Source organism: Mustelus asterias, chromosome 5 (assembly GCF_964213995.1).
Source record: "Mustelus asterias chromosome 5, sMusAst1.hap1.1, whole genome shotgun sequence".
Classification (NCBI taxonomy): Eukaryota; Metazoa; Chordata; class Chondrichthyes; order Carcharhiniformes; family Triakidae; genus Mustelus; species Mustelus asterias.
The window spans coordinates 146,838,267-146,865,316 of NC_135805.1; the positions used below are offsets into that span (position 1 = coordinate 146,838,267).

A 27,050-nucleotide genomic window follows, 5' to 3' on the forward strand; every position below is an offset into this window, starting at 1 on the left:
ACTTAAACTATCAATATCCCTTTGCAGATTTTCAGCGTTCTCTGCACAATTTGTGCTCTGCCACTCATCTTAGTGTCATCTGCGAATCATACACACTACACTTGGTCCCCAACTTCAAATCATCTATGTAAATATTAAACAATTGCAGTCCCAACACTGATCCCTGAGGCACACTACTAGTCATTGATCGCCAACCAGAAAAACGCCCATTTACCCCCACTCATTGCTTTCTGTTAATTAACCAATCCTCTATTCATGCTAATACATTACCCATAACACCATGCATCTTTATCTTATGCAGCAGCCTTTGGTGCGGCAATATGTCAAATGCCTTCTGGAAATCAAGGTGCACCACATCCACAACTTCCCCATTGCCCACTGCAAATGGCAGGTTCTCAAAGAATTCCACCAAATTAGTCAAACATGACCTGCCCTTTATGAACCCATGCTGCGTCTTACCAATGGGACAATTTATATCCAGATGTCTCGCTATTTCTTCCTTCATGATAGAGTCAAGCATTTTCCCTACTACAGAAGTTAAGTTAACCGGCCTATAGTTACCTGCCTTTTGTCTACCTCCTTTTTTAAACAGTGGCGTCACATTTGCTGTTTTCCAATCTGCGTGAACTACACCGAGAGTCCAGAGAATTTTGGTAAATTACCACTAGTGCATTTGCTATTTCTCCCGCCATCTCTTTTAGTACCCTGGCATGCATTCCATCAGGACCAGGAGACTTGTCTAGATGTGGAAGCGCCGGAAAGAGTGCAGAGGAGATTTACCAGGATGCTGCCTGGTTTGGAGGGTAGGTCTTATGAGGAAAGGTTGAGGGAGCTAGGGCTGTTCTCTCTGGAGCAGAGGAGGCTGAGGGGAGACTTAATAGAGGTTTATAAAATGATGAAGGGGATAGATAGAGTGAACGTTCAAAGACTATTTCCTCGGGTGGATGGAGCTATTACAAGGGGGCATAACTATAGGGTTCGTGGTGGGAGATACAGGAAGGATATCAGAGGTGGGTGCTTTACGCAGAGAGTGGTTGGGGTGTGGAATGGACTGCCTGCAGTGATAGTGGAGTCAGACACTTTCGAAACATTTAAGCGGTTATTGGATAGGCACATGGAGCACACCAGGATGATAGGGAGGGGGATAGCTTGATCTTGGTTTCAGATAAAGCTCGGCATAACATCGTGGGACGAAGGGCCTGTTCTGTGCTGTACTGTTCTATGTTCTATGTCTACCTTTAGCCCCCATTAACTTGCCCAACACTACCTTTTAGTCAAGCAGATCTGCCCTTTATGAACCAATTCTGCGTCTTACCAATGGGACAATTTATATCCAGATGTCTCGCTATTTCTTCATTGATGATAGATTCAAGCTTTCTCCCTACTGCAGAAGTTGAGCTAACTGACTTAGTTGCCTGTCTTTTGTCTCCCTCCTCTTTTAAACAGTGACATCACATTTATGGTTGGACAATCTGCGGGTAAAACCCCAGAGCCTAGCGAATTTGCGTAATTTACCACGAGTGCTATTTCCTCCGCCATCTCTTCTAATATCCTGGCATGCATTCGAACAGGGACAGGAGGCTTGTGTACCTTTAGCCCCATTAGCTTGCCCAACATTACCTGTTTCGTAATAATGATAGTTTCTAGGTCCTCACCTGCCATAACCTTCTTGTCATCAATATTTGGCATTTCATTCGTCTTTCCACTGTGAAGACCGACACACAATACCTGTTGAATGCCTCAGCCATTTCCTGACTTCCAGTTATTATATCCCCCTCCTCATCCTCTAAAGGACCAATGTTTACTTTAGCCACTCTTTTACGTTTAACATACTTGTAGAAACTTTGGCTATGCGTTTTTACAACCTGAGCTATTTTACTCTCATAATCCATCTTACTTTTCTTTGTACCTTTTATGTGGCTTTCTGTTGACCTTTTAAGGGTTTCCTGGCGCTCTAGTTTCCCACTAATCTTTGCCACTTTGTATGCATGTTCTTTGAATTTGATATCCTCCTTAATTTCCTTAGATATCCATGGCTGATTATTTCTCTTTTCTGCAGTCCTTCCTTATCACTGGTATATACTTTTGCTGAATACTGTGAAAAATCACTTTGAAAGTCCTCCACTGTTCCTCAATTGTCCAACCATAAAGTTTTTGCTCTTAGCCAACTCCTCCCTCATCCCTTTGTAGTCTCCTTTGTTTCAGCACAAGACACAGGTATTGGTTTTTAACTTCTCACGCTCCATGTGCTTTTTAAATTCAGCCGCACTGTGATTGCTTGTTCCGAGAGGATCCCTCGATGCAAGATAAGTAATTATTCCTGTCTCTTTACACAGGACCAGGATAGTTTGCTCCGTCGTCGGTTCCATTACGTGCTGTTCAAGGAAGCTATTGCGGATACATTCTATGAACTCCTCCTCAAGGCTGCCTTGTCCGACCTGGTTTGACCAATTGACATGCAGATTAAAATGCCCCATAATAATTGCTGTACCAGTTTTCCATACATCAGTTATTTCTTTGTTTATTTCTCACCCCTCCGTAATGTTATTATTTGGTCGCCAACAGACTCCGCTTAACAGTGACTTTTTCTCCTTACAATTTCTAATTTCCACCCAAATGGATTCAACGTTTTTTTCCGTCGAACCGACATCATCTCTTGCTACCGTCCTGATGTCATCCTTGAATTTCAGAGCTACACCACCTCCCTGACCTTCCTGTGTGTCCCTCCGAACACTCTGATACCCCATGGGCATTATATATTTATTTGGAGACAGAAAACAATGTAAAAGTGTACGGGGAGAAGGCAGAAAAATGACGCTGTACATTGTTACAATGTTGTAAATCTGTGACATGGTAAATTGAGGATACAATATTCTTCATTTCTCTGCATCAGGGCGGCGTTCCACATTGACACCAACGCCTCCACGGGTAGGGCAAGGAATCACATCCAGAATCGACACCTTCCCAACTTAGAAATAATAGAAACCCTACAGTGCAGAAGGAGGCCATTCGGCCCATCGAGTCTGCACCGGCCACAATCCCACCCAGGCCCTACCCCCATATATTTACCCGCTAATCCCTCTAACCTACGCATCTCAGGACTCGAAGGGGCAATTTTTAACCTGGCCAATCAACCTAACCCGCACATCTTTGGACTGTGGGAGGAAACCGTAGCACCCGGAGGAAACCCACGCAAACATGAGGAGAATGTGCAAACTCCACACAGACAGTGACTCAAGCCGGGAATCGAACCCAGATCCCTGGAGCTATGAAGCAGCAGTACTAACCACTGTGCTACCGTGCCGCCCCACGATACAATACAAGTTGTTGCCACAATGTGATTCAAACCACTCGACTGGACAGACGACTCCATTCCATACAGCCTCCATCCCCACCAGTCCTTAATTGCATTATCCCTCTCTCCCCATTACCAGTCCCCGCCCCTTCCCCCACCTCAATTTGTTGACCTTGCTGTGGCAACACAGTCATTGACATGCAGCTCAATGCGTGCGTCTGCAGATAATGACTTTGATTCTCCCATCTTTTTACATCATGTGTCTGACCAGGAATCTTTAGCACTCGCACTATCTGTCATTGTCGTTTTTTAGAAAGATTTTGGCAGCGTTAGGAATGCAGCGCCCTTGCAATTGGATTCTGGGGTGAGTATCTAACATTTAAACATTGATAAATAAAATGTCCATTTGTTAATGCAGAGGTCACAGATCTGTACCAGTAGGACAAGGTTGCTAATGACATTTAGGAATATGCCAATTAAGTAGCTAATGGCATTTTTCTGCACAAGCAGGTCTTGTTGTATTACATAGAGTTGAAGAAGAACAGTGCAGTCGATATAGAATTGAATCAGGCGTATAACATACAAAATAATCACGAACTTTTAACAATGAAACAACAAACACAGATGCTAATCATGGAGCTGAGTGTTGATAATTCAGGTATTATCGGTGCAAATTTTCAGGTAGAACCAACTCAACAGTTATCACAAAGGGTAACATTTTAGTTAATATTACGAAAAAAATCTAACCGAACAAGTAAAGTTCATAACAGGATACTCATGTAATGAGAGGATAGACTCGCTGCTCGTCTTACAAGTGAATCAAAAATAATGTTTGGGGACAGTGTCAGGGTCTGTTCCAACATGACAGGTCGATGATAATCAAGTGGCTGAAACAATAAGAACTTTCCACATCAATCACAAGTTCAACCAATAAGGTCCCAAAAGTGCACTCTCCAGATGGGATGGAAATATTTCGCTTGCAATATTTACCTATGGAGTCAATGATAGAGTTAATCCACTTATAAACTCTTCCGCAGTTATTAGAATGTTACATGGCAATCAGAGGACATTGCATGAATACCTGTTACAACACAATTCCAGCAAGGCGAAGTTTACATGACCCATTGCCATGCACGTGTGTACGAGCGCCTAAACTATCCCAGACCTTAGACGTTGTTATGGAAGGCAAATTCGTTAGCTCCTCTGGCAGGCCTACTGATGGTGAAACGATATGAGGAAGGTAATGGAAATCAACATTTGCACCACACTGATGCGCACTCGGGAGTAAGCCTTGTTTTGTGCATCAACAATTTGTGAGTTGAATCACTCCTATTTTAATAATTTGCTTAAACATTCGGTGCATTAATGGTTAACCCTGGTGCAGTGAAGCAACTGTAACCTTCAAAATTCCTACTGAAATCAGTCATCAATCTTCGCCCAGTCACTACCATTGTGCAACGGCCACACGCGCAGATGTACTTTCCTTGGTCGGAAGTACAGAAGGCTGGGGCTTCAGATCAGGCGACTCTTTGCTTGCATGGTTCAGGATGCGGTTGGAATAAATCACCCGTCAAACAGATGGAGAAACACATCAGCGCTACGTCCCGACTACCTCATGCTGATGGCACCGTTATTTTTGAACTGCCAGGGCAAAAATACCTGTTCAGCTTTAAGTTAGAATTGAATAACGTGTCCGCTGGGATTTATTCTGTTCGCCAGTGTGACGAAATACAATACCGATCGTACTGCGCAATCGCTTCCCACATGAGTGAGTTCTGCAGCTGCAGACTGCGGCCTCTACTTCCTGACTCCACATTCAGAACCTGTTTGGTATATGTACGTGCAAGCTCTTCAGGAGAATATCTAAGGTAAGTATTTGAATGTAGGTGGATATTTATGTAGGAAAGAGAGGTGCAGATTTAATTGGGCCGTTGAGATTTGGAATAACTTTAACACGTTTGATGGAATGAATTTTGTATTCATAGCTTCAATTTGATAAAACAAAGAGCAAGTCTCCGCCCAAATACAGGGGAGTGAGTCTAAAAGTCCAGTTCCATCATAATGTTGTCGAAGGGCTGATTTGTCAATGTGGAGCCCTGCTTGATTATCTCCCTGTGCATTTCAGGTGCAGGGAAAATAAAGAGTTAATCCAAAGAAGCGTACGCACGAAGGGAGTTGCACTGACCATAATGTTGCAGAGACACATTTCATTCTTCCTCCTTTTAATATTCTGTAAGTGAACGTCTGGTATTTTAAACGCTTGAAGTACATTTCCATTTAGCGCGTATTTTGAGCCATGAGAAGAAGGCAGGTTCTGTCAGAGCGAGTATCATTCTGAATCCCTCACGTGGGTTTCTAAGGTCATGCATTCAATGGAATCACTGTTCGTTTATTTCCAACCTATTTATAATTAGGTAGAAAATCAGAATTTAAAGATGTTGCTGCTGACCTAAGGAGTGTTCATTTCACAAATACTAGATGCATCACCGAAACTGCTCCCTCTTTATTGATGTATGCATTATTTAGTGTCATTCGGGGGCATTGACTTAGCGAAAGAGTGGGAGACTTAGTGGGACAGTGAGAGACATTAGCGGAGACTGAGATAGGTAAACAATGGGAGAACCAGAGAGAGAGGGAAGGAGGGAGGTGGGAGGAAAGTGAATGAGTGAGAGATGAGAGAGAGAGAGAGAGAGATAGAGATAGAGAGAGAGATAGAGAGAGAGAGAAGTGCGACAAAAAGAAAGTGAAAGCTGTGGATAGAGAGAGGGAGATGGATTCAGAGAGAATTGCCAATGAGTAGGTAAGGCATAAGGCCAGAGAGAGAGAGAGAAGAAAGAGAGAACGAGAGAGAAAGAGAGTGACAACGTCAATTAATCAAATTGAGAAAAGGAAGTGAGAAACCCAGGTCACAGAGACTCAGAGACGATCTGCCAGATGGAATAGTTCAAGTGATATTTTTGGAAAAGTAGAATCTACACATAATTTGAAAAGTCAGATTTCAAATGTCGGTGTGCACATTTTTTTCTCAGATTTAGTGTTTGTGTTTTACATGACCCATTGTCCGCTGTTTGAAAACGCATATTGTCCACGTTTAATTGCAGCAGTCAATTAGAGTGGTTAATACTGGAAGATCTACAATATATTCCCATCCACTATAAAGTAATGAAATGCATTATTCTTTGACTACTTTCGATCACCATATCTTTACGTTTAGCAGCAGGTGCCTGACATGCGGAAGCAATTTTTTTTTTAAAAAATGGCTGCACTCTGTTTTAGAACATAGAACATAGAACAGTACAGCACAGAACAGGCCCTTCGGCCCGCGATGTTGTGCCGAGCTTTATCTGAAACCAAGTTCAAGCTATCCCACTCCCCATCATCCTGGTGTGCTCCATGTGCCTATCCAATAACCGCTTAAATGTTCCTAAAGTGTCTGACTCCACTATCACTGCAGGCAGTCCATTCGACACCCCAAACACTCTCTGCGTAAAGAACCTACCTCTGATATCCTTCCTGTATCTCCCACCACGAACCCTATAGTTATGCCCCCTTGTAATAGCTCCATCCACCCGAGGAAATAGTCTTTGAACGTTCACTCTATCTATCCCCTTCATCATTTTATAAACCTCTATTAAGTCTCCCCTCAGCCTCGTCCGCTCCAGAGAGAACAGCCCGAGCTCCCGCAAACTTTCCTCATAAGACCTACCCTCCAAACCAGGCAGCATCCTGGTAAATCTCCTCTGCACTCCTTCCAGCGCTTCCACATCCTTCCTATAGTGAGGTGACCAGAACTGCACACAATACTCCAAATGTGGTCTCACCAAGGTCCTGTACAGTTGCAGCATAACCCCACGGCTCTTAAACTCCAACCCCCTGTTAATGAAAGCTAACACACTATAGGCCTTCTTCACAGCTCTATCCACTTGAGAGGCAACCTTTAGAGATCTGTGGATATGAACCCCAAGATCCCTCTGTTCCTCCACAGTCTTCAGAACCCTACCTTTGACCCTGTAATCCACATTTAAATTAGTCCTACCAAAATGAATCACCTCACATTTATCAGGGTTAAACTCCATTTGCCATTTTTCAGCCCAGCTTTGCATCCTATCTATGTCTCTTTGCAGCCTACAACAGCCCTCCACCTCATCCACTACTCCACCAATCTTGGTGTCATCAGCAAATTTACTGATCCACCCTTCAGCCCCCGCCTCTAAGTCATTAATAAAAATCACAAAGAGCAGAGGACCAAGCACTGATCCCTGCGGCACTCCGCTCGCAACCTGCCTCCAATCCGAAAATTTTCCATCCACCACCACCCTCTGTCTTCGATCAGACAGCCAGTTACCTATCCAATCGGACAACTTTCCCTCTATCCCACACCTCCTCACTTACATCATAAGCCGACCATGGGGGACCTTATCAAATGCCTTACTAAAATCCATGTATATGACATCAACTGCCCTACCTTCACTTAGTTTCCTCCTCAAAAAATTCTATCAAATTTGTAAAGCACGACTTGCCCTTCACGAATCCGTGCTGATTATCCTGGATTAATCCGCATCTTTCTAAATTTTCGTAAATCCCAACCCTAAGGTCCTTTTCCATCAATTTACCAACCACCGAAGTAAGACTAACCGGTCTATAATTACCAGGGTCATTTCTATTCCCTTTCTTAAACAGAGGAGCAACATTCGCCATTCTCCAGATCAAAGCCAAAGGCTCTGCAATCTCATCCCTTGCCTCCCAAAGAATCCTAGGATACATTTCATCAGGCCCAGGGGACTTATCGACCTTCAGTTTATTCAAAACTGCCAGGACATCCTCCCTCCGAACATCTATTACCTCCAGCCTATTAACCTGTAACACCTTCTCTTCCTCAAAAACATGGCCCCTCTCCTTGGTGAACACAGAAGAAAAGTATTCATTCATCACCTCGCCTATCTCTACTGACTCCATACATAAGTTCCCACTACTGTCCTTGACCGGCCCTAACCTCACCCTGGTCATTCTTTTATTCCTCACATAAGAGTAAAAAGCCTTGGGGTTTTCCTTGATCCGACCCGCCAAGGACTTCTCGTGTCCCCTCCTAGCTCTCCTAAGCCCCTTTTTCAGCTCATTCCTTGCTAACTTGTAACCTTCAATCGAGCCATCTGAACCTTGTTTCCTCATCCCTACATAAGCTTCCCTCTTCCTTTTCACAAGACATTCCATCTCTTTCGTGAACCATGGTTCCCTCACTCGGCCATTTCCTCCCTGCCTGACAGGGACATACCTCTCAAGGACATCCAGTATTTGTTCCTTGAAAAAGTTCCACTTTTCATTAGTTTTCAGTTGCAAGAGTTGAAAACGTAAACCACGATTCTCATTGTAGGTCATTCAGTGCCTCGAACATTCATTTCCATTGAAATAGACATTGTTTTTCGTACCCTTATGCTGGCTGGTGGCTAATTCTTTGATGCATTATACATCGGCAATGCATTAATCAGCGTGATTAATGCTACACGTGACGACAGACTCCAGAATGTTTAATTTTGCTTGAAAAGTTCCCCGTTAAAAAAAGTGAAAGTGTACTTCATAGTTTTCATGCTCAACCGAGTATTATTAACTTCAAGAGTTAATTTCAAGAGAGAGAAAGAACCCTGATTGTTTCCCGCAAAGAACATTTACATCCTTACTCAGCCTGCTTTGATCTGGCAGTTACCCTTTGGACCAAAACGAAATACACCATTGTTTAAGATAAATATAATTAAATTAACTTTATAGACACGTATTTGATAATTTGTTCAACTAACGTGAGCATTGATGGGACCATGTTCATCTCTCAGTAAATATTTGCTCGACTTGTAATTTCGTGAGAAAATCATTATCTGGAATACATTAAATCGTTGAGGAGGAACTTCTTCTCTCGGGGGGCGGGGGGGGGGAGGCGGGGGGGGGGGGGGGGGGGCTGCGGGGGGCGCGGATTCATGCCCGTCCATTCCTATATGTTCACATATCATGGAACGGAATATCTAGGGGGGTAGCATAACCTGATATCAAACATAAGAACATAAGAACATAAGAAATAGGAGCAGGAGTAGGCCATCGAGCCCCTCGAGCTTGCCCCGCCATTCAATAAGATCATGGCTGATCTGAAGTGGATTAGTTCCACTTACCCGCCTGATCCCCATAATTCCCTTACCGATCAGCAATGAATCTATCCGTGATTTAAACATACTCAACGGGGTAGCCTCCACCACTTCAGTAGGCAGAGAATTCCAGAGATTCACCACCCTCTGAGAGACGAAGTTCCTCCTCAACGCTGTCCTAAACGGACCCCCCTTTATTTTGAGGCTGTGCCCTCTAGTTCTAGTTTCCTTTCTAAGTGGAAAGAATCTCTCCACCTCTCCCCTATCCAGCCCCTTCATTATCTTATAGGTCTCTAGAAGATCCCACCTCAGCCTTCTAAATTCCAACGAATACAAACCCAATCTGCTCAATCTCTCCTCATAATCAACACCCCTCATCTCTGGTATCAACCTGGTGAACCTTCTCTGCACTCCCTCCAAGGCCAATATTTCCTTCCGCAAATAAGGGGACCAATACTGCACACAGTATTCCAGCTGCGGCCTCACCAATGCCCTGTACAGATGCAGCAAGACATCTCTGCTTTTATATTCTATCCCCCTTGCGATATAGGCCAACATCCCATTTGCCTTCTTGATCACCTGTTGCACCTGCAGTCTGGCTTTTTGCGTCTCATGCACATGGACCCCCAGGTCCCTCTGCACAGCAGCATGTTGTAATTTCTTTCCATTTTGATAATAATCCAATTTGCTATTATTTCTTCCAAAGTGAATAACCTCGTATTTGTCAACGTTATACTCCATCTGCCAGATCCTCGCCCACTCACTCAGCCTGTCCAAATCTCTCTGCAGACCTTCTACGCCCTCCACACGATTCACTTTTCCACTTATCTTTGTGTCGACTGCAAACTTTGTTACCCTACACTCAGTCCCCTCCTCCAGATCGTCTATATAAATGGTAAATAGTTGAGGCCCCAGTACCGATCCCTGCGGCACGCCACAAGTTACCATCTGCCAACCAGAAAAGCACCCATTTATTCCGACTCTCTGCTTCCTGTCGGATAGCCAATCCCCAATCCATGCTAACACTCTACCCCCAACTCCGTGTGACCCAATCTTCTTCAGCAACCTTTTGTGAGGCACCTCATCAAACGCCTTTTGGATATCCAAAAACACCGCATCCACCGGTTCCCCTCCATCAACCGCACTAGTCACATCTTCATAAAAATCCAACAAGTTCGTCAAGCACGACTTTCCCCACATGAATCCATGCTGCGTCTGCTTAATCGGACCATTCTTATCCAGATGGCCTGCTATCTCCTCTTTACTGATGGATTCCAGCATTTTCCCAACTACAGACGTTAAGCTAACCGGCCTGTAGTTACCCGCCTTTTGTCTATTTCCTTTTTTAAACAGCGGCGTAACATTAGCCGTTTTCCAATCCGACTGAAACTACCCCAGGATCCAACTAATTTTGATACGTAACCACTAACGCATCCGCTATTACCTCTGACATTTCTTTCAGTACCTTGGAATGCATTCCATCCGGGCCCGGGGACTTGTCCACCTTCAGTCCCGTTCGTCTACCAAGCACTGCCTCCCTTGTGACGTTAATTGTATTGAGTACCTCTCCTCGTACCAACCCCCTATCGTTAATATTCGGTCAACTATTTGTGTCTTCCACCGTGACGACCGACACAAAAAACTTATTTAAAGTTTCAGCCATTTCCTCATTTCCCACTATTGAATCCCCCCTCTCGTCCTTCAAGGATCCAACATTCACTCTTGCCACTCTGTTCCTTTTTATATATTTGTAAGAGCTTTTACTATCATTTTTTATATTTAGAGCTAGCCTTGCTTCATAACCCATCTTTCCTTTCTTTACCGCTTTCTTAGTCGTTCTTTGTTGTTTCTTAAAGTTTTCCCAGTCTTCAGATTCTCCACTATTTTTGGCCACTCTGTACGCATCGGTCTTTAATTTAATACTCTCCTTAATTGCCTTTGTTATCCACGGCTGGTTATCCCTTTTCTTACAGCCCTTCTTTATCACCGGAATATATTGTTGCTGAGTACTGGAAAGCATCTATTTAAAAATCCTCCACTGTTCCTCAGCTGTCCTACCTACCACTCTGCTCTCCCAGCCCACCTTAGCCAATTCAGCCCTCATCCTATGGTACTTCCCTCTGTTCAAACAGAGGACAGTGGTATGGGACCCTACTTTCTCCTCTTCCATTTGTATCAGAAATTCGACCACATTGTGATCACTTGACCCAAGAGGGTCCTTCACAAGAACATCCTTAACTCTACCTACCTCGTTACACATTACCAGATCTAAGACAACTCGTTCCCTCGTCGGTTCTGTAACATACTGTTCAAGATAACTATCCCGACAGCATTCTAAGAACCTTTCCTCCATCCCACCCCTTCCAACTTGAGTCAGCCAATCAATATGCAGTTTGAAGTCCCCCATGATTATTGCCATTCCGTTTTTGCACGCATCCATTATTTTTTTGTTTATAGCCCTCCCCACCTCAACATTATTATTGATAACGACACACAATTTTCTTTGTCTCTTCAGGGAATTACAAACCACCTTTTCTTAGTTCCTCCAGTTATCAGCCTTGTGCAGCTGACACAATATTCAACGTGGTCATAGATAATAATATTGTTCATTTCTCCCCTCTTTTAGCGCGAATCACACAGCAGTGGATTTTCGGAGGTATGGTGAACATCATTTATATCACTGACAATAATTACATTTATTGAACGGCCTGTTGCGATCTAGAACCATACTGTATCCTCAAATCCGTAACATTTTAACTGGCCACCTAAGATCCAAAGCCAGAGTTGGACTATAGACCAAAGAAAATTGGAAAGTCCAGTTAACGTTTCAGTTGAACAAGACTTTGCAAATATTTGGATATATATACTCTGCTCAGCTAATTAAAACCTTAGTTATCTGCTTCAAAGCTACTCATTTACTCGATCACAATATACTCAATGCACGACAACTTTCAACTGAGGATACGTGGAAGAGTAACGATTTTGGTAACCGACTCTATATGACTGGTAAATGACTAAATAGATGAATGGAAAGATGAACAGTCAGTATAAAAGCAATGGAAAGGGCCCATGTTGTACTTCATTATGTCCGCATGGACTTCCGAATAGCTCTGAATATGTGCTGCAATTTTAACATTGTAAAATGTGTAAGATTAAAATGGACAGCTGTGGCATGGAGAAAAACTGCAAGAATACAAAAATCGTTAGGAATCCAGAATGCTATGGCACACTCTCACTGTCAATAGCTGAACAACTATGCTGAAGTTGGAAAGCATTACATATTGGGGAGGAATGTTCAAAGAGAATACTCAAGTTTCTGGGGAGAATAGGTTGACAGAATGCACCTGATTAACTATAAGATCCTATGATACTAAATGACGTCACATGAGGAAGGGTAGTATATTTTGCTCATGGGAACATTCAGAAAATAGCAGGTTAGAATCTTTGACATTGATTTCCACGTAGTCTATAGCAATATCTGAGATCCTATGTCTTGGTAGCGAAACAATACATGAGTTCATCTGTTCAGGCCTTCCACCATGATCCCCTTTTCATGATACCAGGCCCAAAGCAAAGAAGTGCTTGAACAAAAAAAGAGCAATGGGCGGGGAGGGAACATGAAAATTTATGAAATAGGAACAGAAATATGGCCTTCATCTCTTCGAGCCTTCCCCACTATCCAATATGGCCATGTTTAATCCTATAGATTAACAGCATACTCCGGCGCACATACCATGACCCTGGACACCGTTAAAATCCAGAGATATATCTGTTTCCTTTTTTGTATATATTCACTAATGTGCAATCCAAACCTTTTGTGGCACCAACTTCCACAGGATAACCAAGCTCTGAGTAATGAAGTTTCCCCTCCTATCAGTAAATGGCCTAGCCCGTATCCTGAGACTGGGATAACTTGTTCTCGAGCAGCACATCTCCCTTTCCTGCACCGAGACAGGGAAAACATTTTCCCTGCACCCACGCTGTCCAGCCCTGACAGAACTGTCTGCCTTTAAATTAGATCCTCTCTCATTCCAAAATCCAGTGGATTCAGCCCCAGTCGACACAATCTCACCTCATAACGGCAATGCCACCATTACATGAATTATTCTCATGAAACCACGCTGCTCTCTCCCTTTGACACGTCGAGAAGGACACCAAAACTGCACAATGCTCCAGTTGTGATTTCACACAGCCTCGTTAAACATCCTTGCTCCTGTACTCAAATCATCTTGCAATCGTGGGGAACATGCCATTTGCCTTGCCCCGATCCGAGTAGTCGGCCACTAATTGCTGCCTGCCACTGCCACTTAGCAGTGTAGAGGATCAGAAGGACCTTGGGGTCCGGGTCCATAGGACTCTTAAATCGGCCTCGCAAGTGGAGGATGCGGTCAAGAAGGCGTACGGCGTACTGGCCTTCATTAATCGAGGGATTGAGTTTAGGAGTCGGGAGATAATGCTGCAGCTTTATAGGACCCTGGTTAGACCCCACTTGGAGTACTGCGCGAAGTTCTGGTCACCTCATTACAGGAAAGATGTTGAAGCCATTGAAAGGGTGCAGAGGAGATTTACAAGGATGTTGCCTGGATTGGGGGGCATGCCTTATGAGGATAGGTTGAGGGAGCTTGGTCTCTTCTCCCTGGAGAGACGAAGGATGAGAGGTGACCTGATAGAGGTTTACAAGATGTTGAGAGGTCTGGATAGGGTAGACTCCCAGAGGCTATTTCCAAGGGCTGAAATGGTTGCTACGAGAGGACACAGGTTTAAGGTGCTGGGGGGTAGGTACAGAGGAGATGTCAGGGGTAAGTTTTTCACTCAGAGGGTGGTGGGTGAGTGGAATCGGCTGACGTCGGTGGTGGTGGAGGCAAACTCGTTGGGGTCTTTTAAGAGACTTCTGGATGAGTACATGGGATTTAATGGGATTGAGGGCTATAGATAGGCCTAGAGGTGGGGATGTGATCGGCGCAACTTGTGGGCCGAAGGGCCTGTTTGTGCTGTGGCTTTCTATGTTCTATGTTCTATGTTAAAAAAGACGGCGTTTTCCTAATTTCTGTTTACTACCTGCTAACCAATTTTGGAACCATGCAAATATATCACCTGCAATCCCATGAGCGTTAATTTTGCAGACCAGTTGAAGGACCTTGAATGACTAAAAGAGAAAAGTCATTACTTACTTAAAGTCATGTCCTCAATTTTCCACATGCTGATCATACGCTTTGATGCGTCGATATACCTCAATTAGAAAGGTTTAATCAAAAAATATCATAGATTTTCAAACCCAATTGACCACCCTGCATTAGTGTGGATATGTTTTAAAATGCAATGCGATTACTTCTTATTGCCACCTTTTCCCCCCCTTTATTTACTTTCTTCTCTCTCGGTGATTTGTCCAAAACATTTTTGAAAACAAGAACATCAAAATCATATTCCGTATATGGTAGAATGGAAAGGGGAAACTAGAATATGGGAGTAGAATTAACAGAAGCAATAACAAAAAAAAATCGTTGCTTATGAGAATACTTGAAAAAAAGAGGAGAGTAGCTCAATTCAACATTGCTCCATTGCAATTTGATACTCTCAAATTTCCGCAGAGATGGTGTAGAGGCATTTCTACTGGACGGATGCCCTGATGACCGGAGTTCAAACACCAGTGTAACATCTGGTGAAATTTCAATTTATCCAATGTAAACTGGAGTTGCAGGCCAGTTTCAATAATGGTGACTATCTTTTTTATTGTTGTTGTTGAATGAAAATGAACATATTTCATAATTGTGCTTTGGGGTAGGAAATTCGAGCCGATCAGTTTGTCCATTCCCCATGTAGTCTCTGTGTCTTTGTCAATCGTGTTATATTAGTGGTATTTTGCTATGGGCTCTTAGGCCATTGGAAACAGTTTGCCTTCAGTAAAGTGAAACCACAAAGCAAGTAAAACCTCGCTATCAAATTTCCTCGTGGCCTTCAATGTTACCAGGAGAACAGCTTGCACGTTTTTGGTATCTACAATGAATGCTTCCTCGATGTAAAATGAGATTATCTAAAATTAAAACCGGAACATGAAACAAACAATGCACACTACTGCGGATAGTTGAGAACCTGTCTCGGGGGCAGGGAATTCATATGGTGTCGTGGAAGTGGAAATGACTAGGGTTGGGAAGCATTTTCCGATCGGGGCTATTGTGATCTCCTGGACTCGTTTCGATCGCCTCAGGGGGTCGGAGAGGAATTTCCCAGATTTTTTTCCCCATATTGGCCCTGGGGTTTTTCACTCTGGGTTTTCGCCTCTCCCTGGAGATCACATGGTCTGGAATGGGGGGGTGGGGGTGAGTTAATAGGTTGTAATGAACAAAGCATCGTAGCTGTGAGGGACAGCTCGGTGGATAGGATATTGGTATGTAGATAGGCTGGAAAATTGGGCGGGGATCCTGGATTCAGGATTCAATCCTGGACCGGGGAGCGGCGCGGGCTTGGAGGGCCGAAGGGCCTGTTCCTGTGCTGTATTGTTCTTTGTTCTTTGTTCTTTGTACTAACGAAGGAAAGCAGAACCATAGAACCATAGGAAAGCTACAGCACAGAAGGGTGGTATTCGGCCTATCTTTTCCATGCCAGACCAAGGACACCCAGGTGCCCACCTTCTCGCACCCGGCCGATAGCCCTCTAACTTACAGCACTTAAGGTGCAGATCCAGGTACTTTTTAAAAACGAGTCTCGGACCATTGCCTCCACCACCAACTCTGGCAGCGAATTCCAGACATCCACCACACTTTGTGTTAAATTTACTTCTCATGTCCACTCTCTTGCCACTTACCTTAAATCTATGTCGCCTGGTTCTTGAATTCTCACCAAAGGAAACAAGTTTCTCCTTTCCACTCTATCTCTTCAACTCATAATTTTGCACTCTTCTTTGTTCCAAGGAAAATACCTTATCCTACCCACGTTTTCGTCAAAGCTACATTTTGTAGACCTGACAAAATTCTTGTAAACCTCATCTGCACTTTCTCCAGGGAACCTACGTCCTCCCTGTAACCTAGGGGTAAACATAAATTAAATACCAAAAGTCAGCATGCATAAATTTAAAAAAAGATCAAACAGTTAAGTCACTAGGTAAGGATGTCAGGAAATCTAGCTCAGCATACATGTGATGCCAGGCCCATAGCAATTTTATTGACTCTGCACTGCCCTCTGAATTTGCCTTACAGGTCAGTCAGTTCAGGAACAATTAGGGACTTACAACAAATGTTGGCATTGACAGAGAATCCCACATTCCATGAAATGATCGAAATTAAATAAATAATTACGTCTTAAATTTGGAAACAGCGGCGATATTAAACAAATATTTTGGATCAACCTTCACAAGAAGTATTGCAAGACTAACAGCAATGGAAGATCACGTGGAAAAGTGTGGGTGCAATGGAAAACGCAATTACTTTAATTAGGGAAACAATTACTTGATTAAATCTGGACTGACGCCTTCCATGACACTTGAACACATTGACTGGCAGCCTTGGGCATTCAAACCCTGTAACATATGGTGGATGTTAGCTGTTGCATTGGTAGTGATCCTTCAACGTTCCTTGGACTATTGAAAGGTAGTAGCGGATTGGCACTCAAGAACAAATGAAGGCAAAATACATGAACCTTTCGACCAGTTATCCCGACAAGTCTGGTTGGGAAAGTTATGGGATTCTTTTTTGAAGCTGTCGTAGAATATTTAGAAGATCATATTGCAGAATGAACGTGGTTTTTCAAAAGGTTTCATCACACTTGACATTTTTATTAGACTTCTTTGAAAATGGTAGAAACATATTTGATAAAGAGGACCCATGAGTTGCAGAGAATCTGAATTTCCAAATGGAATTCGACAGGGTGCCACATAATAGCTTCCCAGATAAATTGATGATGTTCGCTGTTCCACATTAACAAGCATAGAGGATGCAGTAATTAACACGAAGCAAAAGACAAACACTCTTTTTCAGGTTGCTAAACTGACTAGTATGGACCCAGTGGGATCCGTGTCAGACGTTCATTGATTTGCAGTCTAAAATCTTCATCTGTTGATCTGAGAAAATGGGCCGCATGCACAATCTCAAAGTTTGATGATGCAAAAAAAAGGTAGGATGGAAAATTGTGGGAAGCACACAACGTGTCCGCAATGAGATTCAGATAGGTTAAATGGATGGAGCCAAAACGTCAGCTGACTAATAATGTGTGCAAATGAGAGTCTGTCCACTTTATTTGGAAGGAAAGAAGTAGATGTCACAGTGGCACAATGGTTAGCACGGCTACATCACCGCGACAGAAACGCAGGTTTGATTACAACCTTGTGTGACTGTCGTTTTTGCCCGTTCTACCTGTGTCTGTGTGGGTTTCCTCAGGGCGCTCCTGTTTCCTCCCACAGTCTAAAATGCGCAGATGAGCTGGATTAGCCATCGAAAATTGTCCCTCAGTAAATATGTTTAGTTTAGGGAGATTAGTGGGGTAAATATGTGGAGTTATGGGAATTGGGTCTCGGTGGAACATTCTGTCAAGGAGACGGTGCAGACTTGTTGGGCCGAATGACCTCCTTCTGCACCGTACGGACTCTATTATCTATATGATTTGGTTCAAATTGAGCGAGATTACGAATTCAGGATTCAGGCACGGCAGATACCTAAGATAGCTTAGTCGATCAGATGCTCAGAGGATCTTTTATTTATTTAGAAACAGGGGAATTAGATTCAAAAGTTAGGCCCTCTCATCCAACACAGAGGGCACGGCATGTCTCATCTCAGGTAGTCATTAATTTTTGGAATTCTGAGCAGAAATTCTGTCACGGAAATTATTCAAAGAAATAAACCAGCTTTTGATTGACAAGGTAGCAGATGGGTATGTTGGGTGGAGGGGGCGGCATGAAGGATGCCTGACTGGGATTAATGCGGAGATGTAGGTAAAGCAAGATCAGCTAAGAATTTATTAAATGAATGAAAAGTTCCGAGGCACAAATTGGACGACTCCTTAGTTATAGGATTCCGACAGTGCAGGTGAGGGAATTCAGTCCATCGAGTTTGCACCGACTGCCTGACAAAGGTTCCTACCAAGGCCCTCTCCTCCACCTTATCCACGTAAACCCATACTTTTCCCACGGCTAATCAATCTAACCTACACATCTTTGGCCATTACAGGGCAGTTTAGCATGGGTAATTGTCCTAATTTGCCCAGCTTTGGACTTTGGGATAATGCCAGAGCACCAGGAGGATACCCACGCAATGTTCTTTCATTGTTTGTATTATTGGGAGAGGATAATCCCCAACATTCTTAATAATTCACAGAAAGACCTCCACCATGACATCCACATCCCACACTGTATATCCCATTGCTGCCTTGTCAATCAAACCTGACAGTTTATATTTTCCTTGACCCCCCCCCCCCGAGAGAAGTATTTCTACTTCATTTCTGTCTAAAACAAACGATGACTCACTCTGGGATTATAGACTCTCCCACAAAGGGAAAACAATCTCTCAACGTCTTCAGCTTCAAGCCGTTTGAGAATACACATGTTTCAATAATTTCGCCTCTCATTCTGCAAAATACTAATGAGTACAGTCCCAAAATAGCTGACCTGGTGTCATGAGAAAATGATTTCCTGCCCATCTTTGGAGTGTGGGAGGAAAGGCGAGCACTCAGAGGAAACCAACACAGACACGGGGACATGTGCAAACTGGACAGAGACAGTCACCTGAGGTGGGAATTAAACCCAGGTCTCTGATACTGAAAGGCATCAGCGCCACCCATGGCAGTGAGGCTACGGGGACGATTAATGGTGCCATTTGGAAAAGAAGATGGCTAATAGTGGCAAATAGTATAAGAGCATAATCTGTTAATGTGAGGTTTCGAATTGCAGGGGACATGTGTTCATGAGGGGTGGAGTGGGCTAGAGTTGGAGCAGGCCAGCGAGCTGAAAAATAATCAACAGCAAACTACATAGTCGACAAATGGGGGCGGGGGAGCAGTCGTTTTGAATGGAGTGGGTGGCTGGGGGGGGGGGGGGGTGGGCGGGGGAGGGAGGGAGTTGGCGGGGGGTGGTGTACATATCAAAGTTGTTGAACTCAGTGGTGAGTACAGATGTCACTAACGAGCCTAATCAGAAAATGAGGTGTTATTCTTCGAGTTTGCATTCGGTTTCAGTGGAACACTTCAACAGGCCTCGGATGGCCTATTGGGCATGAGAACACGGTGCTGAGATGAAAAGATAATGAAATGCAACGTTACCCTTTTTTATTTTTGCCTTTGAACTGTAGGTCAAAGTTTCAGTTGCTTTTCCTATTACCTCGTGAATGTGCATGCTAACTTTTTTTGTGATTTACGCACAAGAAATGCTAAACTGCTCTTTGCTGCGTCTTTCTTGCGGTGTTTCTCTATTTTAATAATCTTCAGGCATTCATACTTCCTACTAAAGTGCATAACACGTAATTTCCCTATAATAGATTCCATATGTCAAATTTTAGCCTACTCAACTGATCTGTATGTATATCTCTGTAGTTCATGTCACACTGTGCACTTGCTTCACACCTATTGTTTGTGCCATCCAATAACGAGTCAACAGACATTTACTTCCCTTGCCAAGTCATTCATATATTGTGGCGTGAACACTGATATCTGTGGCACCCCTCCAGATACAGCCAGCCATTTTAAACATGTTCCTCGTATCTCAACGCTTTGTCTTCGACCAATTCCCGAATCCTCTATCTGGTCGAAGTTATCATTCCCAATACTTTGGGCTCTTGTTTATTTAGCAGCCCAAAGATGCTGTACCTTACATTTTTTTTTTGAAATTCAGGTTTATTACATTTGTCGGTTCCCATTGATGTATCCTATCCATATACGTTGTATAGCATATCGATTGACTGGCATTTTATGAAGTTATTTTTGGCATCATTTGAACAGTAAGAAGCATACACACTTCTTGCTACCTCATCAAAGCAAAATCAAATTAGCCAAACGCGATTTTCCATCGACAAAAAACACCTGCACCCTATTATTATCTATTAGTATCCAGCATGCTTTACGTTGTTTCCGTTTTGTTGCCTTGAAAGGATTCTGAACCAGGAATGTTTAACTGACTCTGCTGCTGTGACCACATTTACAGCCTCCGAATTTTCAACAAATGTATCAGACGGTGCGATATATGTAACCCTTTAGTCCACAGGTGCACACCTGTATCGAAAGAGAAGTGAAATGTTGTGGTTAGTGGGGGCGGCACGGTAGCACAGAGGTTAGCACTGCTGCTTCACAGCTCCAGAGACCTGGGTTCGATTCCCGGCTTGGGTCACTGTCTGTGTGGAGTTTGCACATTCTCCTTGTGTCTGCGTGGGTTTCCTCCGGGTGCTCCGGTTTCCTCCCACAGTCCAAAGATGTACGGGTTAGGTTGATTGGCCATGCTAAAAAAAAATTGCCCTTAGTGTCCTGAGATGTGTAGGTTAGAGGGATTAGTGGATAAATCTGTTGGGATATGGGTAGGGCCTGGGTGGGATTGTGGTCGGTGCAAACTCGATGGGCCGAATGGCCTCTTTCTGTATTGTAGGGTTTCTACGATTTCAATACAAAAGTAAACCAATGTTTACTGCTCCGAAAACAACGGTATCGGCTGGCAGTTAATCAAATAAACTTAGGTCTTTTGTAGAGCAACTTTTGCACTTTTCGAAAATGGTTGGCTTCATCTCTTCAAAGGCACCAATGTATCCTTAGGCAGATTGGAGTCTGCAGCAATGTAAGGACGCTTTGAAAGATGATCACAAACGGTTCCCTTTTGCGCAAAGTAAATGATTTGCTTCCAGCTGCACCTCTCACCAGAGGTTCAGTCTGTGCAATGCAGAAAGTGTCTGTTTTGGCATAAAAATTTCCACGAATCTGATGTTTGATACCATCTTAACAACCTACAATACTGTAACCATTTGAAACGTCTTCCTTGCCTTTGTCAGATTTTACTAACTTAAAAGTTTATAATTCATCATACGTCTAATATTACGTATGATTCTGCTATAACGTAACACTTGCTAAACATTCTTGGTTCCTGTCAAAGCTAAGTTAGCAACTATTTTAAGATAATAAGTTGAGATCCCCTTGTGGTTTATTCACAATTGCAAGCATAACGAATACATTTAACCCTGGCCCACATTTTCAATTAGCTAGACGCTGTGGTTCCCACTGGCTTTATTTTTCCATTTTCAGGTCTCCGCCAATGGCGAGTAGGCTAGCCAACCAATCAGAACCCTTTGCTCATGTAGCATAAATTGCAGTGATTGATCCAAATGTGGCATTGCTTCATTTGTCCATACCAACCAAAGACTATAACGTTCAGATAATCACAGAAGAATAGAATTGTTATGGTGCAGAAGGAGACCATTGGGACCATAACGTCCAGAATGGCTCTCGAAAGGTTTAGTGGTTGTCCCCTGCCGTTTTCCATTGCATCTTGCATCTTTTTTTCCCATTCAAGCAATAATAGAATGTCCTCTTGAATGCCTCGAACGAACGTGTCTACATCACAATTCCAGGCACTGAATCCAGACCCGAATCTCTCGCTGTATGAAAAATATGGTTTCTTTTCTCGTATCATATTTGCTTCTTTGGAAAATCAATTTAAATATGAGTCCTCTCGATGCTGATCAATTTCACGTGCGGCAACAATTTCTCCCAATCAACTGTTACCAGATTTTGAAAAAGAAACTCTCTTCATTGCTATCTTCCCTCCAAAGAAAACAGTCCCAACCATTCCAATCTATCGTCATAACTGTAGTTTCTCATCGCTGGAACCATTCTTGTAAAGGACTTCCACATTCTCTCCAGTGGGTTCACATCCTGATGCCAAGAAGTACAAACAATATTGCTGTTGAGATCTAACTTGTGAATGTTCAGCATAACCTTCCTGCTAGTGCACACTAAGCAAATATTTATACAGCCCAGGATACAATATAACCTATTAACTGTTTCATCCGCTTTCCCTTCCACCTTTAATGACTTATGCGCATAGGATCCAGGTCCCTCACCTTCTGCACCGAATTATAAATTTTATCTACTATTATACTTAGTCTCTCTATATTCCACCCACCAAAATAAATAACGCCATACTTCTGCACAGTTCATGTCAAGTTGCACATATCTGCCCACTCCACAAATTTTCTATGTTTTTTTTCTCAGTGGAGAACATATTATAGATTCATTGAACGAAAGATGTAACTCATTCAGCCCGCCTGTTGTTTGAGGGTACCTTTCGCCTAATGACAGACTTCAACATTCTCCTCGTTACTGTAAATGTTAAGATAGTTCCATATTCCTTTTACGAATTAATATAGATATACAGATGATGTTACAGATGATAACTGTCAGTAAATACATCACCAGCGAGCCACGTATTTCTTTCTATCCTGCATGTTTATGGAAATGACTGTGCAGCTCGAGTAATGGCTACAATCTAAAAAATGTGCTGGGGCATTTTAATGCAGATCTTTTGTTGAAGGGAGAAAATAAATTACTCTAACCAATAAATTGTGTTTCCAAATCAGGTGTAAAGTTAGTGGTGCAACAGCTTCCAGTTTTCGAAGGACATAGCCTGTATCTCCAGTGCAAATTCACAAGTATATTGAAAAAATACGTAACATTTTACAAAGATGACATGCCGATTCCTTCAGCGAAGATGAAAAAGTCGGGAAATGTGTTCGAAATTAAAGTCAATAGTCCAAAGGACAGCGGATTGTACCATTGTGCTGCAGGCAATGATGCGTCAGACGCTGTTAATGTTCAGGTTCAAGGTACCATGTAAAGCTTCATTTCCTCACATCTCTCTTGAATATTAAGCGTTCTTACTGGTCTGAAAGTCAATATGTTGCATACATATGATAAACAGACTGATAGGCTGACAGATAGGCTAACAGGCAGACAGACACATACATCGATAGGTAGGCAGACAGATAAACAGAAAGACAGATAGGAAGGTAGCCAGATTGATAGATTGATGGACAGACAGAGACAAACAGACCGACATGTCGATAGATAGATAGATAGATAGATAGATAGATAGATAGATAGATAGATAGTTAGATAGATAGATAGATAGATAGATAGATAGATAGATAGATAGATAGATAGATAGATAGATAGATAGATAGATAGATAGATAGATAGATAGATAGATAGATAGATAGAGAGAGAGAGAGAGAGAGAGATGGACGTATAGACGAATGGATGGATGGATGGATGGATGGATGGATGGATGGATGGATGGATGGATGGATGGATGGATGGATGGATGGATGGATGGATGGATGGATGGATGGATGGATGGATGGGTACATACAGAGAGAGAGAGAGAGAGACATAGACATATAATGTAAATTTGTGCAAGTTTGTATGATTGGAAAATAGTTTTCTGTCCTGACATCGTCAGGTGTTGGTCACAAATACGAACATTTATGGTTATTTTAAGGCAGGATGATTTTCTCCAAAACTGGCCAAACAGGTTTATTCACGCACCCTTTTCCACCCTCACCATTACTGTTCATCCTCCTTCATTACGAAACCAACATTACAAGCTTCTGTTGATTGATTTTGTTTGTCTCACAAAACAACATCTTGACCTTACACCTCGTCTCAACAGCAACTAAGCTGACGTGACAAAATTGACCGCATCCACGTCCCTTCAACAGTAGTGCTGCTTCCTCTGCAGTGCTTTTTTGGGAGACGGGATGAGCCAGTGAGCCCTTTCCATTCTTGTCATTTTTAATAGCTGGTTGGGGTGCTTTTAATTTCAGCTCCTGCAAATAATTTGAGTGAGGTTCTCCTTTGCTGTCCTTGTCATCAGAGCGATTCGGTTGATGATTCTGGTCAATCTGCTTTTCAGGCGTTCCAATCTTTTTGTTCTTGAATTCACGTCGAGTGAGCTGCGCTGCCGAATGTCCATGGACAGACTAAGGTTATTCTAATATTTGGCATACCGCCCTTTTCATCACAGATGCAGAGATACTGCAGCTGATATCTAACGGACACAAATGTTGCAGCTTACCTGTTTGAATATAACTCTTTTCGGTTGTGATCCCCTAACGTATACCTAACGTAGATTGAATTTCTGTAAAATGATGCAATGACATTATTTCCATCACCATGTCCTAATATTGTAATAAATACCCCGGGAATAATTTGCTTTACCCTGCACTTAATCTCAGCGTCATGTATCTATTTAACTAAGAGATGGCAATAGTTAACTGTAAATTCCATTCATGTCATTGCAGAACTCTTCTCCAAGCCAACACTGAAGATTGAGCCAGTAAATGAAATATTGGAGGGACAGTCATTAAACCTTATTTGTGCTGTTCAAGCAAAGCATGTGCAGCTTCAATACTCATTTTACAAGAATGACACGTGTATAAATTATAATGATGTCTCCAAATATAAATACAAAGTGGCAGCTTCGTTGAGTGACTCTGGGACCTATCACTGTGAAGCAAATTCTCTCAGTCATGGATTGAAAAAGAAGAGCGATGAGGTATCAATTTCCGTCAAAGGTATGTGCAGCCAACAGTAATCACACACACACACACACACACACACACACACACACACACACACACACACACACACTATATATTAAGAAGTATTGTGCAAATTATATTTAAATAAGCATGATGTAGGAGTTTCATTTAGTCGATGACTGACTGTTGCACCGTATGGTGATGATGGTAGAGCTGGATAGATGGACGTTCACTGGTATTGGCAGAGAATCGTCTTCAAGAAACCCAGGTTAAAATTCTGGGGATAGCAGTTCAAAACCAACCATGAAAGCCTCTATAATTCCAATCCATGACATAGACACTGAAATGTATTCTCAGTAATGGTGACCATTTAACCCATCCATTATTGCATGAAAAATAAACATTTGGTTCAGTAATCGAAAAATTCCTGTCCTCGCTTGGCCTGGCGTACTCGTGACTCAATAGCCACAGTAATATGTAAATGCTCTCTGAAACGTTTTCGGTTCCAGAGCAATTAGGGGTGGGCAACACATGCTGGTCTTGTTTTCGACGCCTCAATCCAATGAAAGACTAAATAAAATAATGTAGTGTAATCACCAGACCATGTTGTTCATTCACACTCCATATTATATAAGCCGCAGTTTTTAAGACTTGTTAGTCATGGTGAACCATGTACAATTACGAGGGACAATTTATCCTGAAAAGTGCGAAATAGGCGAAACATTAGTTCGTCTCCATTTTAATGTCCTCTCCAAAAAATCTTCCATTATCGACAAGTGAAAGAAACAGTTATCGTGGTAAACATTGGTCTGGTATTTCGACACAACTCATATATTACACCATGAACAAAAGTTGAAATCACTTCTTCTGTTGATTGCCACTTGCCTGAACAGAAGCTAAAGCTGGTCGAAATGGTAGCATTATGTCAGCCGGTGCTTTAAGATTGACATCTCTCTGGAAACTATGGACAGAAGGGTTGAGAACTCAAGTGTTCAAAGTTAAATTCTATGAGGCAAAAGCGTATCAGTGCACAATGAAATACAATCTTGCTCTGCATTTATAAAGGGAGAACGGGTCTGCTACTACCAACGTCATATTTGGCACTCTCTCCATGATCTGCAGCGGGAGAGAAGTGAAAAAAAAAGCTGATGCCACTGACAGTAGATTTTAATTTTCAGAGAAGCAGGCAGTGTGACGTGAGGAGGTTTTTATTCAGAAAATTGGATGGCATTTGATTCACAAAGAATGGTCGTGGCAGCAGAACTGATCCCATCTAAAATGTGGCCACAAAGTATCCTTAAATGTTCAGGACCTAGATGTAAAATACGATCTGCTTAGAGAGTAGAGCTCAACTTGCGGCATGAATCAGCGCTTCTCAATTCCTAATTCAACTTCAGCCTATGGCCATACCTACAGCGTAAAATTTATTTACATTTGTTTCAAACGATTATTCAAATTGTGCCCACATAATCTGCAGGAGTTAGTTTAGATTTCAGTTGCAAAAGTTGCTGCTATGCCAGTTTCATGTCACTCTTAAGAAAGAAATTACCACAGATATTTGACCAACTCATTCTGAGAGTTGCAGTAGAAATAGCATTGCTCTGATCAAATGTCGGTTTTATCCAAATATATGCGGTGTTAAGATTCAATGTGACAGATGGTTAATGCATCGTTCTTGTCGTTCATGTGCATTTGCTTATTATTAGAGATCTTCTCCAAACCCGTATTGAAGGTTGAGTCGGGTGAGCAGTTATTTGAGGGTCAACAGCTAAACCTCACCTGCTTGGTTGAAATATTTCGCTCCAATTCTCTTCTGACGTACACATTTTCGAAAGACAGGCAAACTCTCATGAACACTGCAGAATACGACTATTATACGCGGGAGAGAGTTGGGATGGACGATTCAGGGATTTACATCTGTGAAGCAACTGATCTCAATGGTGGGGTGAAGAAACTGAGCAATCGGGTCGGAGTTTCTGTCAGAAGTAAGTGCAATTTGTGGGAATTTATTTTTTTGATGACAACATCCACAATAAATGCTCTATGGTGGATTTGCTTATATTGGTGGGTCTGTTGTTGGAATGACGTGAGATTGTCATGTGGTGGTATTGATGCTGGGCATGGAAGTTT

The 27,050-nt window shown here is 42.6% G+C and overlaps 1 protein-coding gene across 1 annotated transcript in view; it reads left to right on the forward strand.

Moving 5' to 3' along the window:
* The first annotated feature begins 4,768 nt into the window (after positions 1-4,768).
* Positions 4,769-27,050, forward strand: part of LOC144494052 (Fc receptor-like protein 3) — a 43,775-nt gene continuing 21,493 nt past the window's right edge. Inside the window, exons 1-5 of the mRNA XM_078213630.1 lie at positions 4,769-5,163; positions 20,490-20,572; positions 22,959-23,204; positions 24,681-24,953; positions 26,627-26,905. Of these exons, the coding sequence (XP_078069756.1) occupies positions 4,769-5,163; positions 20,490-20,572; positions 22,959-23,204; positions 24,681-24,953; positions 26,627-26,905 (1,276 nt within the window). The remainder of the gene's footprint in view (positions 5,164-20,489; positions 20,573-22,958; positions 23,205-24,680; positions 24,954-26,626; positions 26,906-27,050) is intronic.